The sequence below is a fragment of the Uranotaenia lowii genome, chromosome 1, assembly GCF_029784155.1.
Source record: "Uranotaenia lowii strain MFRU-FL chromosome 1, ASM2978415v1, whole genome shotgun sequence".
Taxonomy (NCBI): Eukaryota; Metazoa; Arthropoda; class Insecta; order Diptera; family Culicidae; genus Uranotaenia; species Uranotaenia lowii.
Window position 1 is genome coordinate 193,526,337 of NC_073691.1, and position 13,881 is coordinate 193,540,217.

The 13,881-nt window shown below is 35.3% G+C and overlaps 1 protein-coding gene across 4 annotated transcripts in view; it reads right to left on the minus strand.

Moving 5' to 3' along the window:
* The window catches only part of LOC129741972 (organic cation/carnitine transporter 2), a 94,911-nt gene that overhangs the window by 13,292 nt on the left and 67,738 nt on the right, over positions 1-13,881 (minus strand). For all 4 annotated transcript variants that reach the window (XM_055733814.1, XM_055733834.1, XM_055733821.1 and 1 more), the window contains one exon: positions 9,443-9,670. In XM_055733814.1, the coding sequence (XP_055589789.1) occupies positions 9,443-9,670 (228 nt within the window). The remainder of the gene's footprint in view (positions 1-9,442; positions 9,671-13,881) is intronic.

Genomic DNA, 13,881 nt, shown 5'->3' on the forward strand with positions numbered 1-13,881 from the left:
TCAGTATGATAGTGAATACCAGAAAGACCAAAAGATTGATCCACATTTCAAACTGCGTTATTCAGATCTATCTGACCACTACGACCAGCTTGAAGGAGGTCTTAATTTCTTCATTATCGGACATTTTGCGTCTGCTGTTAGCCAACTTGTTAGCCCTCTCAATCGGGCTACTGCTACTGATCACTTCATTTTAAAGGCCTTCCTGCTCGATGATCGTATCCGACATCCGTTCATTCGCTTCCGTTTTCCTAAAGTCTTCGACATCTTTGGTTGGAGATCGTCTGGAAAAGGTGTATCAAATGTTTTTCGACTAATTTCAAGCAAAAAAGTTTCAAACTTCTTACCGCTAACTGTTATGGTAAAAGTGTTTCGAATTCTAACGCACCCAGGTATTCCGCCTCTACCATGGTCGTCTGTTAACATCGTCGTCTGTCATTTTGTCGCTCAGAGAAAAAATGAACCTCTGTGACTTGCAAGTACATCTGGAAAGTCACTCCAGGTTTGGCTCCCACCTGTCATGCTGGGATTGCTTTCCGGTACAATATTTAAACTTTAGTAGTATCAAAAACTTAAGAAATTCTTGCTGAAAAAATAATTAGCATACATGATGCTGGTTGTGGATGAAATAGCCTAGCAACATTTTTCTACCGGATTCAAATCAGTCGTCCCCGTTTGGTAATCTGCATTGGGCTGTTTTGTACATTCTGCCAACTGCTTAATAGATTTTGGTTTTTACTTGGCTTTTGACGATACTTTTCTAGCCACTGAAATAAGCTCTTTGCTTTTTTTTATTTGCGTGCTCACAAATTTGCGTTGTTGCCAAAAAATTTTATACTGCCAATCGTGTTACTCGTTCATTGTTAACTTTTTTTGATCGTGCATATTCGAGAGTAACGTTTAGCATTAATTTGTTTGTTTTTAATGTTCACTTGGCTGAGCGTGCATATTCGAGAGTAACGCATGTAACGTGTTTACGTTTTGAAGAAAACATCAAAGTCCTGCATCACTAAACAGATTCATCTTTCGTCAAAATTGTCCGCGTTTGCCACAACAACCACCAACCGGGAAAGCCACAGGAACAACTGAACTGAATGCCGACAAGATACTTGAAACTTTTGGGACAACGATCAATCAGAAGGCCCCCAACGAGCACTCACCGATCTATGGCTCCAGCAGCTCAGCAACTTCTGCCGTTAACGATCCAGTGGTCCTTCCCCTTGTGGGCGCAATAACAATCAACCGTGCATCACACTGGACTGCCGCTCCTCGCTCACACAGCACCTCAGGCATGTCACACACAGCGCGGAGTATGTCCAGTTTCTCCACAAAATCAGCTGACCTCTGTTCATCTGTACGCCAAACATCCACAAGGCGGCTGCACCGCACCTGTGCGAAGTATGACCAGGAAACTGAACTCAGCTGCACCAGAAAGTTTTTCCAATACGCAACCACGGTCGGTTCGTTCAGTATCCACATATTGGCTTGCCCCAATCCAACAAAAAAACTTATCGGTCCCTGTAGTAAATTCCCAAGCACTCAACCCTCCAAGTTTGCAACATCATTCCGTGCAGCACTGGACCGCAAGGAGGCATGATAAACCAAGGTTCCCCCTGCTATTCCTGAATCGAAAAGGAATGCTCAATTCTGCGCTCGAAGGACTCGGCTGTAACAACTCTTCGAACTGCGCCATTCCGTGATGACAAGTGTAACAAACCCAGTTCTGCTATACACTTAACCTTCAACAGAACCAGATCAAGCTGCACTTGACTCCTAGTCATACCATGAAATTACAATGACATTTTTGGACAAAAGATACCACTGGTCAAATGATGAGCTCGAACTATCTGTTCTTGAGTTAATTAATTGATATTTTAATATTGTAATCTTTAATTTTATACTCATGTTTCTAATTGATTTTTAAAATATATTTTACTGATCATTGGACTCTATGCTAGAATTATTGATACTCTATTCTCGCTGTCTTCACTCCAACGTTTGTTCCCAGAGCAAACGTAAAATTATTTGAAACACATGGTTGGAGACCTTTTTCATACTGTAATCTTTAATTTTATATTCATGTTCTTAATCGATTTGAAAATATATTTTACCGATTTTTGTACTCTGTGTTAAAATCATTGATACTCTATTCTCGCTGTCTTCACTCCAAAGGTTACCCAGAGAAATCGTTTAATTATTTGAAACATATGGTTTTAGACCTTTTTTTATATTGTAATCTTTAATAAAAAAAATCATGTTTCTAATTGATTTTGAAAATATACAATATACGGCTGGGGCTGAGTAAATGGCCTGAGCTTTGTACAAACAGCACCATACACCATGCCGCAGAGGGTGGTTTGCACAAAATATTTCGATCTGGACGATTTTACTCAAACCGTACCAATACATTCGATTACCATTCGAATTTTGATTTCTCCAATTGTACGCTTAATCTAACATTGTGAAACGAATTCAAATCCATACGCAGAATACAAATTCAATTTACATTTTATAATTCATAATTTGTATTTAAAAACCAGCATCTAAATAGAATTCAAATTTAAATGCAGACTCACAATTCAGAATCACAGTTCAATTTAAAAAAATCATCATTCAGTTCAAAATAATATTAATATAATAATATCAGATTCAAATCTGATTTTGGAATTGTAATTCACAGTTGTGAATTCAAGTTCTGGTTTAAGATTCAAAATGTATGGGAGAGTGGGGAATCATGGGCCACTTTTTTTCGTTGTTCCATAACTTCTTTATTACAAAAGTAAAAATTAAAATAAAAAATGGTGTGGTTTTCTACATTTCCAAGGTACCATGAGGTTTTTTTTTAATTTTTAATAAGTTATTTTCCCCAAATTCTGACTGTTTCAAAAAAAGCAATATTTTTTGGATTTAGAAAAATGATGGGGAATCGTGGGCCACCAAATCCAAATTGACCAAATAACATGCAAAGTTTATGAGTTGACCCAAAACTGTGATTTCAGAATTCATTTCGTTATTTTTAAGCAATTTCAGATGATGAAATAAAAAAGAGAGCTGTGTATGATCGAATAGATTCCAAAACGTTTTGGCAAAATTTCTTATATAGGACGGACAAAATATTTTTCATAACCCTTCATTTGGCATAAGAAAATCGTACAGATAGGGAAAACGTATTTTAAGTTCTGAATGTGTATAAAAACATAAAAATATAGGTGGTTCAAGATGCGTGGCCCACGATTCACCACAAGCTATGATTTGCAAATTCGTTGGGTTTGTGTGAGTTGTTGATGTTTCATCAAAAATTCCTTTTCCACGTGAAAGATCATAACAAAACTAAGATCATAAGCGTATGAGCATATTTTTGTTATGCACTTTAGATTCCCCATCGATGAAATTAGTGGGTGTTTTTTAAATTATGTAAGTTAATTTTTATAATTTTTTTTAGCTTGATAAATTAAAGAAGCATATGATGCGTAATTGAGTCAACAACATATAGAAATATATGCTCACGCAAAGCGACGTCGATGATAGTTGGTTTGAGATTTTTATCTTAACACACATCTGAGATATTAAAAGTGGCCCACGTTTCCCCATGACCCACGATACCCCACTCTCCCCTTCATATTTCTGATAAAAAATAGAATAATTGTACCCCTCTGATCCCAAGCGCCTTAATTTGAATTTAGAATTTACCTCTACATATTATAATGTCATGGGGCTAATTCATGAGATTTTATGATTTTATATTAAAATGAACGGGTTTCAAATTACATTTTCTGTTTTTAGAATTATATATTTGATTCCTATCTTTTCATGCTGTAGCTGCAGAATCAGATTCAAATGATTTTTAAATTGTGTAATCTAATCGAATCCGTTGATAATTTCAATAGATTACTTGTTTTAATTTTGTGTCAATATCAGTTGCCCGACCTATAACGGGTTTTGACGAACGGAGCTTTAAGCTCGCGAGAATAAAGAGGCTACTTTCCCGCATAAATCAGTATCATAAAATAACCGTTACTGTAATCTTCCTCCCGAGACACCCAAAAGATTACCCTAATAGTTATCAGATTATTGAAAGATGATTATATTAATCGTTTTGGGTATCGTTTGGACACACTTTACGATACAGTGAACGGGTTGTTAAGTAGAGTTACGATTCAACAACGATTCAAATGCAACGAACCGGTTGGATCATACATGTTATCTTTAGTTAATGATCTATCCATAAAATGAGGATGATACGATGTATCTTCAATTATTAATAATAAGATTAATAAAAAATAAATAAAAGTTTGTGTTATTAAAGTTTATTTATTCGACATTTAATTACCGTACATTTTAAAACATTTATTCTTTAATACATTTAAAATAAATGAACATATACACAATCACACTACACCAAAACCGTACACTTCATAAGCGGTTCCACTGAGGCAGTACGTTCCCTAGATGCTGAGATGGTGCCGAGGATGTAGATCGGGAGGGTAAGCTTTACCTGGCCACAATGTTGCCACCTTTTCCGTCTCATTATTTTTCTGCGCTCTCGTCGGATTTGTTTATCGCAGCTCCAGCTGCGATTTTGAGTCCTCGTCTGAAGCTGCCTTAAATTGCCTTACCGATCCTGGAAGAAAAAATAAATTTTAATGGGCATCTTTTTTGGTTACAATTACTTTAAGTAAGGTACTCACCATAGTTATCAGAGCAGGTGCCATCTCCGAACGTTCCGACTCATTAAAAATTGTCTCGAACTAAACAGGGAAATTTTTTGCACAACCCGAGCCAACTCAGCCACGTGCTTTGACATGACAGCAGAAAAATTGATGGCGTGTTGCAAAAAAACTCAATTTGTTTTTTAGACCATTTATTGAATCTTTCAAAAATAATTCGTTATCGTTTTATCGCGTTGCAAAAATTATCTTTTTGGTTTTTAGAATATCCATCGTATCTTTCGGAAATAATATTTTTCCATTCTAGCAAAGACACTTTGAGCCAAGATGCAATTTGACACGTTACTATTTATGTAATCAGAACGGAATAATACGAACGTTAAAGTGTATCATACTTTACTATGCGGGTTGTACGTCCCGCAAGTCCAAATCAAGCTTTGCAGTCCGGATTTATAATGTTTCGGACAGATATCACATGCTCGCGTATGTCGGCAAAGTTGCGGGCAGTAAACTGACACTGTACAGCGATCACTTATGCACCATGTTGTCATATAGTCTGTACATCTGTAAATCTTTAGTATCGTCGGGGTGAATGATGCTCGTTTGCCCCTGGTGCGCTGTATGGCCGTAAATTGCCACTGCTACTCCTTTCCCTACTTATTAGGCTTCGGGTAGCTGGAGGCAATGGTGGTTACAGTTGAGGCTCATTATTGGTGCGGCCGACGACCGCGCAGTTAGAACAGGTGTGTCTGACTGTGTTGTTGTGGCTTGCCAACAACTCCTAACGGAGGCAAAATTACAAAGATTTAGAATATTCCAACTGGATGCGGTCTGGGCGCGGTGCCGTGAAGACGATTGATGCGTGATCACGCTGCCAGGGATTCACAGGTTGATGAGAGTTCAGGATGCCGCGTCACGATTTGGCGTGGCTAGGCAGGCTGTCTGCTGGCAGTAAAGAAACGACTGCATGACTCTGATGAAATGCTGGACGACCAAATCCATTTGCGTTTTGGATCGAGGTGTGTAGTGTGTGGCGGGAGTTTGATATTATATCATGAGAGAATTATTCTCTAACATTATTACAACAAAAACTACTTTCTAAAAGCGCAATTTCAATTCAAAGTAACATTTCCATTAGTCGATGAAATCGTATGTTTTTATAAACTGTTTTATATTTACATATATTTTAAAAATTTCTGTGTAGATTTCATACATCATAGAGTTGGAAATTGAAAACCGTTTTGTTTATATAACCTTTCGAATTTTTTTCTGCGTGAACATAATTTTTTTTTCGGCAGTATGATAAGAGGGTTTGTAATCAGGAACAAAGATTCAGGTTCAAAATTTAAATTCAGATAACAGATTCAGGATTCAGATTTAGAATTCATGTTCAGAATCTAGATTCAGAATAAAATCGAACTTGGTTCCTGCAACTGTTTGCTTCTTACTCTGTTAAAGAATTTAATTCATATTTACAATTTAGAATCGGGATTCAAAATTCAGAATTACCATAAGATGCAGTCGCATAATTCAGAGTCACAGTCAAAATTCAAAAATCATCATCAATCCGGAATTTATATAAAAATGCATGAATTGAAATCCAAATGCATTTCAGTCATTTAGCATCAAAACTAAAATTTCGATTATCCAAATTTCCCCCCTATGGTAATATTTAAAATTTTAAAACGGATTTTTGACAAAAACAGTTTTCGAAACAACATCACTTTGGTTGAATTTCATGAGCAAAAAGTGGTTTCTCGTATTTCTCGTTTCGAATCAACTACTAGATTTACCATTTGGAAATGTTACGCGAGATTTGCAAACATCTCAATCGCCCACTCTTTCAAGCAAAAGCATGAATACACGCTAGAGCGAAAGCTATTTTATTTGGGAAGCAAGGAGGAGAGAACACCGAAACAAACCAAGTTATAGAAAATCGTATCGACTTTGAGAAAACGGAGTCTGGCGTGCGGAAAGGAAAATAAAAACAACGAAACAAATCTGGTTAATAAGTTGGCAGCTCCACCTGCATAACTTAATTAAACAGTTGGTATTTTCTAGCCGTGCTCCACCGATTTGCCACCAGCAACGAGCTGTTCGAAATTGGAAAAAACATCAAAAAAGGGGTTGAAACCGTGAGTATTTATTGGAACCAAATTTATATTTATTCCTGAACGGAAACTCTTTCTCTGACAGGACCCCTTCTTTTGATCGGTCTATTTTGAGCTCTCGAGATTAACCTTGTGCACTTTCGGTTCCGATATCCAAGAGGGCAACTCGCCACTTCCCTGTTGACTGAAAGCACATTCAGACGCCGCTACCTAGTGCTTCGGCGAACAAGCAGCCAACCAAGGAAAGCAAGTTTCGGCGCCCTCTTCCGGAGCACCCATAGATCGGAACCCCAGCAGGACCCTGGTGCTTACATGTTTGTGCCGATCTAAAGGAGTGAGCCATTCGAAAACCTTCCGAAGTCACCGGCCACCGCCTTTCATCCGCTGAGGGCACAACTGCCGGTTTTTTCGTATCTACTGGTGGTGGAACACGTTTTTGAAGTCCCGTTTGTGGGATTAGCCAACTGCAGGAGGACAGTTTCGTTTCCCTAGGATCGATGCGGTGGTTCGAAGTACGAGAAGGGGTCACCGGTGCGGAAATACCCTCTCAATCGCTTGGCCAACCGATGACAAGGGAATGGAACACCAGAGATAGTCCACAGAATGGACAGGAACATCAAACGTCCTTCGGGCGCGCTGAAGTGTGCGGAATTGCAGCTGTTTTCAGCTGTATCACGCGTGCTAAAAGTGAATTGTGGTGTCCAATGTCAATGCCTGAAAGCAGTGTGGAGGACTGGATAGATCTGTCGTACTCAACGGCGGAAGTAACAGCCCACCCGATGTGGGAAGATGATACGGTGCGGCGAAGGGATTGGGCGAGACTCAAGCAAGGTCTGCCAGCGCCTAATAAACGCCTGGAAGGTATGCAACCGGAGAACCGAAGCATCTAAGCAGAACCAACCGTAAGTCGTCGTAACTTTTATCAATATTTGGGGAAGAAATGAATTGGTTTGTTTCGCAGTTCGGAACCTATCGATTGAAGTTAATCAACACTTATGCTCGCAAAAGTTTGTAGATATTTTTTTGTGGCACCGACCAAACCAACCGTTGTTACACATCATTTCTAATTTTTTCAACGTGAACATATATTTATGTCAGCAGTAAAATAAGATGATTTATAATCGGAAGAAAAACATGAACTTTAACATTTCATGTAATATTTAATTTGATGTAACACTCGGTATGATACATTGTAAAAGAATTTAGATTTGGGTTTTTAATAACATGAAACCATTTAACATTACATTACCATAACATCTTACCATAATGGCCTAAAATGGGTAATCACAAGAATTGAACACCGCATTCAATTTATTATTTATAAAAACAAAAATCTTCTGAATCTGTAAGAAAGGCTCTAATCCACTGTTAAGTGTATTAAATCGGGTTTTTTTGTTATTTTCCTTGTATCGCTTATACAAAATATGCATGCCCATTAGAATGAGTCGATTTGGGGTCATTTTTGAATTTCTCAAACCCTGGGGACTAAAAAGCTTCGTCTTGGTCCAAAACTCATCCATGATTTTTTGCAAAATTTTTAAATAACCTTTACATGAGTAAATTTGAACTTTTAGGTTTGTATGGGAAAATTGAATATTTTGTACTGAAAAATCTACATCATTTTTGATTCGTCTGTGGAGCCGAGCCAGATTATGGTTTTTGTGCCAATTTATAAATTATTCAAAGAAAATTTTCCGCTGAACAACTTTGACGAAGACCGTAACTTCGTATTCTATTAGGAAAAAAGTTATTAGCTGTTTAACAGGGGTATGTCTTTTCGCATTGATTTACAGTAAATACAATTGACATCACTGCTTGAGCCTCGCGAAGTGTTGCACGGAAAATAGTCACGCAATACCTCGCTAGGCACCCTGCAGTGATGTCAACTGAATTTATTGTTTATCAGTGCGAAAAGATATACCCCTGTTAAACAGCTAATAACTTTTTTTTTCCTAATAAGATACGATGTTACGGTCTTCGACAAAGTTGTTCAGTGGAAAATTTCTTTTGAGAATTTTATAAATTTGCACAAAAACCATAATTTGGCTCGGCTCCACAGACGAAACAAAAATGATGTTGATTGTTCAGTACAAAATATTCAATTTTCCCATACAAACATAAAAGTTCAAAATTACTCATGTGAAGGTTACTTAAAAATTTTGCAAAAAATCATGGATGAGTTTTGGACCAAGACGAAGCTTTCTAGACCCCAGGGTTTGAGAAATTCCAAAATGACCCCAAATCGACTCAGTCTAATGCCCATATAAAAACATAGGTAGTGAAACTTTTTGCGCACAGTGTAAAACTTCTTATCGTCTTCCAGGAAATTGTTGAGTTGAAACCTTCTTTTAAATAAATTTAAAAAAAAAAGTTACAGAGTTGCCAAAATTAGCAATGATTTGTTTAGTGGAAATTTTTACCATGTTTTTTTTTTCAATTTTCAGGTATTTGAGTGGAATTTGTCCAATTTCTTATTCAGGCTATAATGGATCATTATTAGAGAGTGAGAATTTTGGCTTTGGAAAAGATCCATATAATGTGAAGTGTGTAGAACTATTTTTTTTTTTTTGTACATATTTGTAAATGCTATTTATTATAATGATAAATAAGTTTAACGGATACTTGAGGTCACTCATGCGTGCTCCTATCAAAAGAAGCCAAACTCACCAGCAGGACACGCACAGGATCGTGTTTTTGGCCATCCGCCAGCCGCTGAAAAGCGACGCCATGCCATAGACCTTTTCGACTGTCCGATTCGCGAACAACTTTTCCAGCGTTAGCTCATCGAAGGCCAGCTGCCGGATTCCATTGACGGAGGCAATTTTCCGCAGCTGCTCCATGGATCGCTTGTAGTGACCCCGGGTTGCCAGCCAGCGAGGCGATTCGATCAGGTACCTTCATTGTAAGTGGGTGGGAAGAGAAACAAGACTGGTTTAGAACTTTTATTTTCATTCATTCGTTGGGCGCAGGAAAATGGAAAGATAACAAGCTCTGAACATCCCTAGGACGGACCAAATTTTTGGTTTGCATCCACATCGGTCCCTGTAAAATGTGGTGGGCTTCAACAAACTTTTGGCTGGGACCATAATGTGTTCCCTGCAATACGTTCTGGGGGATGCTCCAAATGGATTGGTTTGGGAGAACCAAATTCTCCCCACCCAACAGTTCCGGAACTCGTGGCTGGAAGTGATGCAGCTGTGCAATTACTTCTCACCTGCCGGTTAATGGAGCGATGAAATTTTCAATGAGCTTAAAGCATACGTTCACATGGTTCGGCTGTTAGTATTTAGGTTAGTGTTGGATGCTCAGCTACTGGAAACGTGTTGACCGGAAACAAACTTTTCCGGAGAGTTTCCGTCTCCTGGTAGTGAAAGTAGGCTTTTCGAAACACTTAGGTCAGCTTCGTTCGAAAAATATGACAAAACTGACAAAATTGACAAAATTGACAAAATTGACAAAATTAACAAAATTGACAAAACTGACAAAATTGACAAAATTGAAAAAATTGACAAAATTGACAAAATTAACAAAATTGACAAAATTGAAAAAATTGACAAAATTGACAAAATTGACGAAATTGACAAAATTGACAAAATTGACAAAATTGACAAAATTGACAAAATTGACAAAATTGACTTAATTGAAAAAATTGACTTAATTGAAAAAATTGACTTAATTGAAAAAATTGACAAAATTGACAAAATTGACAAAATTGACAAAATTGACAAAATTGACAAAATTGACAAAATTGACAAAATTGACAAAATTGACAAAATTGACAAAATTGACAAAATTGACAAAATTGACAAAATTGACAAAATTGACAAAATTGACAAAATTGACAAAATTGACAAAATTGACAAAATTGACAAAATTGACAAAATTGACAAAATTGACAAAATTGACAAAATTGACAAAATTGACAAAATTGACAAAATTGACAAAATTGACAAAATTGACAAAATTGACAAAATTGACAAAATTGACAAAATTGACAAAATTGACAAAATTGACAAAATTGACAAAATTGACAAAATTGACAAAATTGACAAAATTGACAAAATTGACAAAATTGACAAAATTGACAAAATTGACAAAATTAACAAAATTGACAAAATTGACAAAATTGACAAAATTGACAAAATTGACAAAATTGACAAAATTGACAAAATTGACAAAATTGACAAAATTGACAAAATAGACCAAATTGACAAAATTGACAAAATTGACAAAATTGACAAAATTGACAAAATTGACAAAATTGACAAAATTGACAAAATTGACAAAATTGACAAAATTGACAAAATTGACAAAATTGACAAAATTGACAAAATTGACAAAATTGACAAAATTGACAAAATTGACAAAATTGACAAAATTGACAAAATTGACAAAATTGACAAAATTGACAAAATTGACAAAATTGACAAAATTGACAAAGTTGACAAAATTGACAAAATTGACAAAATTGACAAAATTGACAAAATTGACAAAATTGACAAAATTGACAAAATTGACAAAATTGACAAAATTGACAAAATTGACAAAATTGACAAAATTGACAAAATTGACAAAATTGACAAAATTGACAAAATTGACAAAATTGACAAAATTGACAAAATTGACAAAATTGACAAAATTTACAAAATTGACAAAATTGACAAAATTGACTAAATTAACAATTTTTTTTTAATTTACAAAATTTTTGTGGTTTTCAATCATGATCGTGAGTAATTGTGAAGCTTCAAATATTTGAGATTCAAATTTCCAATTCAAAATTTATCATTTTCTATTTCATCTTAAGGGCAAATTTTTTTTATTGTTTAAATGAAAAAAAAATTCAAAGAATCTTAAATTCAAGAGATCTAAACTAAGCTCCTTGTTCCGAAGGATAAGGATGACTTTCGAAAATTTGGGTACATGAATTATCAAATTTCTGAAATTTATACCGTTACCCCAGTTAGTCCCAGGAGTGTCAATTGGATACTAAAGACTAAAACCAATATATCTCACTTGTTCCTTAACCGATTGTTAAAAATTTATAGTTTTGGAATCATCGTAATGTAAGAAATATCAAATCGACACAAAGATCGAAAAACAGCTACCTTTAAAAATTTGTCAAAAATTTTGTATTTCGTATTTTGGATATCTCAAAATTTTCAAATGTGCCAAATAACGACAACTTTTCAATCTTTTTTTCAAAATTTATCTGGCATGACTTAAACAATTTTGACGGCTCATTGATTGAAAAATGTTGTTTTTACATCATTATTCTTCTTTTTTTTATTATAATGATTGAAAAAGTTTCAAAAATAAATATCCGTATGTGCAACGTATAGCTTCTAGTTTCAGCTTTTTTGAACACTAAGTGAACTTTTTTTGAGCATTCTGTAGCTGATCTACAGTTTTTTTTACGAAGTATGATTTTTTGGATTTTTTCTCTTAGACTTTTATAACGTAAAACTTAAATGTTGTAGGTGAATGATGTCTGATAAACATTTATGAGCTACATTACGAGGCTTCTAAAACTATAAATTTTGTAAAAATTGGTTAAGAAACAAGATACATACAGCGGGTTTAAGCTACACTTAAGGTTTGATTGGGGAGTTTTTTTCTGGGATTTCAGGGTGAGTCCATAAGAAAATTAATGATGCAAAATAAAAGATTTCAAGAATTTGTTGAGGTTCCCCGAAGAAATTCTTATATTTGTATGCACCCGAGTAAAAATACTTATTTAAAAAAAAACATTTAAATGAATACTGATAAGAAGTCAAGTCAGTTGCCTCCTGAGTCGATGTCTGCAAGTTAAAGCCCTGAACTAAACATCGAATACAGTGGTACCGAATTAAGTCGATAACTGATTTGAAACCTTTATTTGAAATAGCTTATACTAATTTCCAGCAGTATTGCATGGAATCGGTACAATATCTTGAAAAGGATATCTAACATTCGAACATTTAAACATTTGAAAAGTAGCCATTTGATGTAAGAAACTAGAGCGGATAGAAAAAAGACATATTCTCCCCGAATAAGACAAAATCAGTTCCTCAAATCTTTGCAACCTTGTAATCGAGTTCCAAAAAAATGTAAGCACTGCTTTTTTCTTTTGAAACCCCCATTAAAAATGCCAAAATGTAGGTGTATTAATTAATTATTCGATTTTGTAGTGTTTTTCAAAAATTTTCCTAGTGCTTTGTACAAGGCAGTTTTCAGCACAGAAGCGCTAATTTGCTAACCGCTAAAAGTCCGATAACTTTTTGTCAGCAATTTAAATTTATCGTTAAATTTTGATTAAGCTAGCTAATTGAAAAAATCCGCTTATGTTTGGTTCCGCTATAGAAAACTGCTAAGTTCCTTTTAATTGATTTAAACTCAATACAAAATAGGCAAAACAGTGTATAAACAGCGAAGAAATTCAATATCTGCCATGCTACACGAACAAAGTTTATGAAAAAATCGCAAACGTCGCACGAGCTTACGAACGGAGAAATTAATAGCTTTTTAACCCTCAATTTCCTAACAATATGTTAATGATCCAGGAAAAAGATGCGAAAAGGGGAGATATGGCTATTTTGACCTCAATTTCCCTACATTTTTCAATGAATACAGAAAAAGGAATCAAATGTCATCTATCTCGTGTAATTTTTTTTCCAAGATATCGAATGAAGGCTGTTTGGGGCCTCAATTCCTTTCATTTTTCTAAACAGTTCATTGAGAACTTAGAACCAAATTAGATTTATCTTCTGTGATTTCTTGCGAGGAGTCAAATCACGCCTGTTTGAGCTACCACATGCTTCGAATAATAAAGATATAGCTGAATTTATTCTGAATTCCCTCAAATTTTTCAATCAATTTAGAAAAATAAATGTTCAGATTTCGAAATTTAGAACCAAATGACCACTATCTTGTTTAATTTTTTTTTCTGAGGAATCGATTGATGGCTGTTCGAGCAACCTTATGCATCGGCCAATGTATTTATTTCTGTTTAACCCTCAATTCCTCTACATTTTTCAAAAAGTTCAGAAAAAGCACGATAATTTGAAAATTTATAAGTAATTCGAACCTTTTTTGTGATTTTTTTTCCTGTTTCAAATAATCATAAAAAC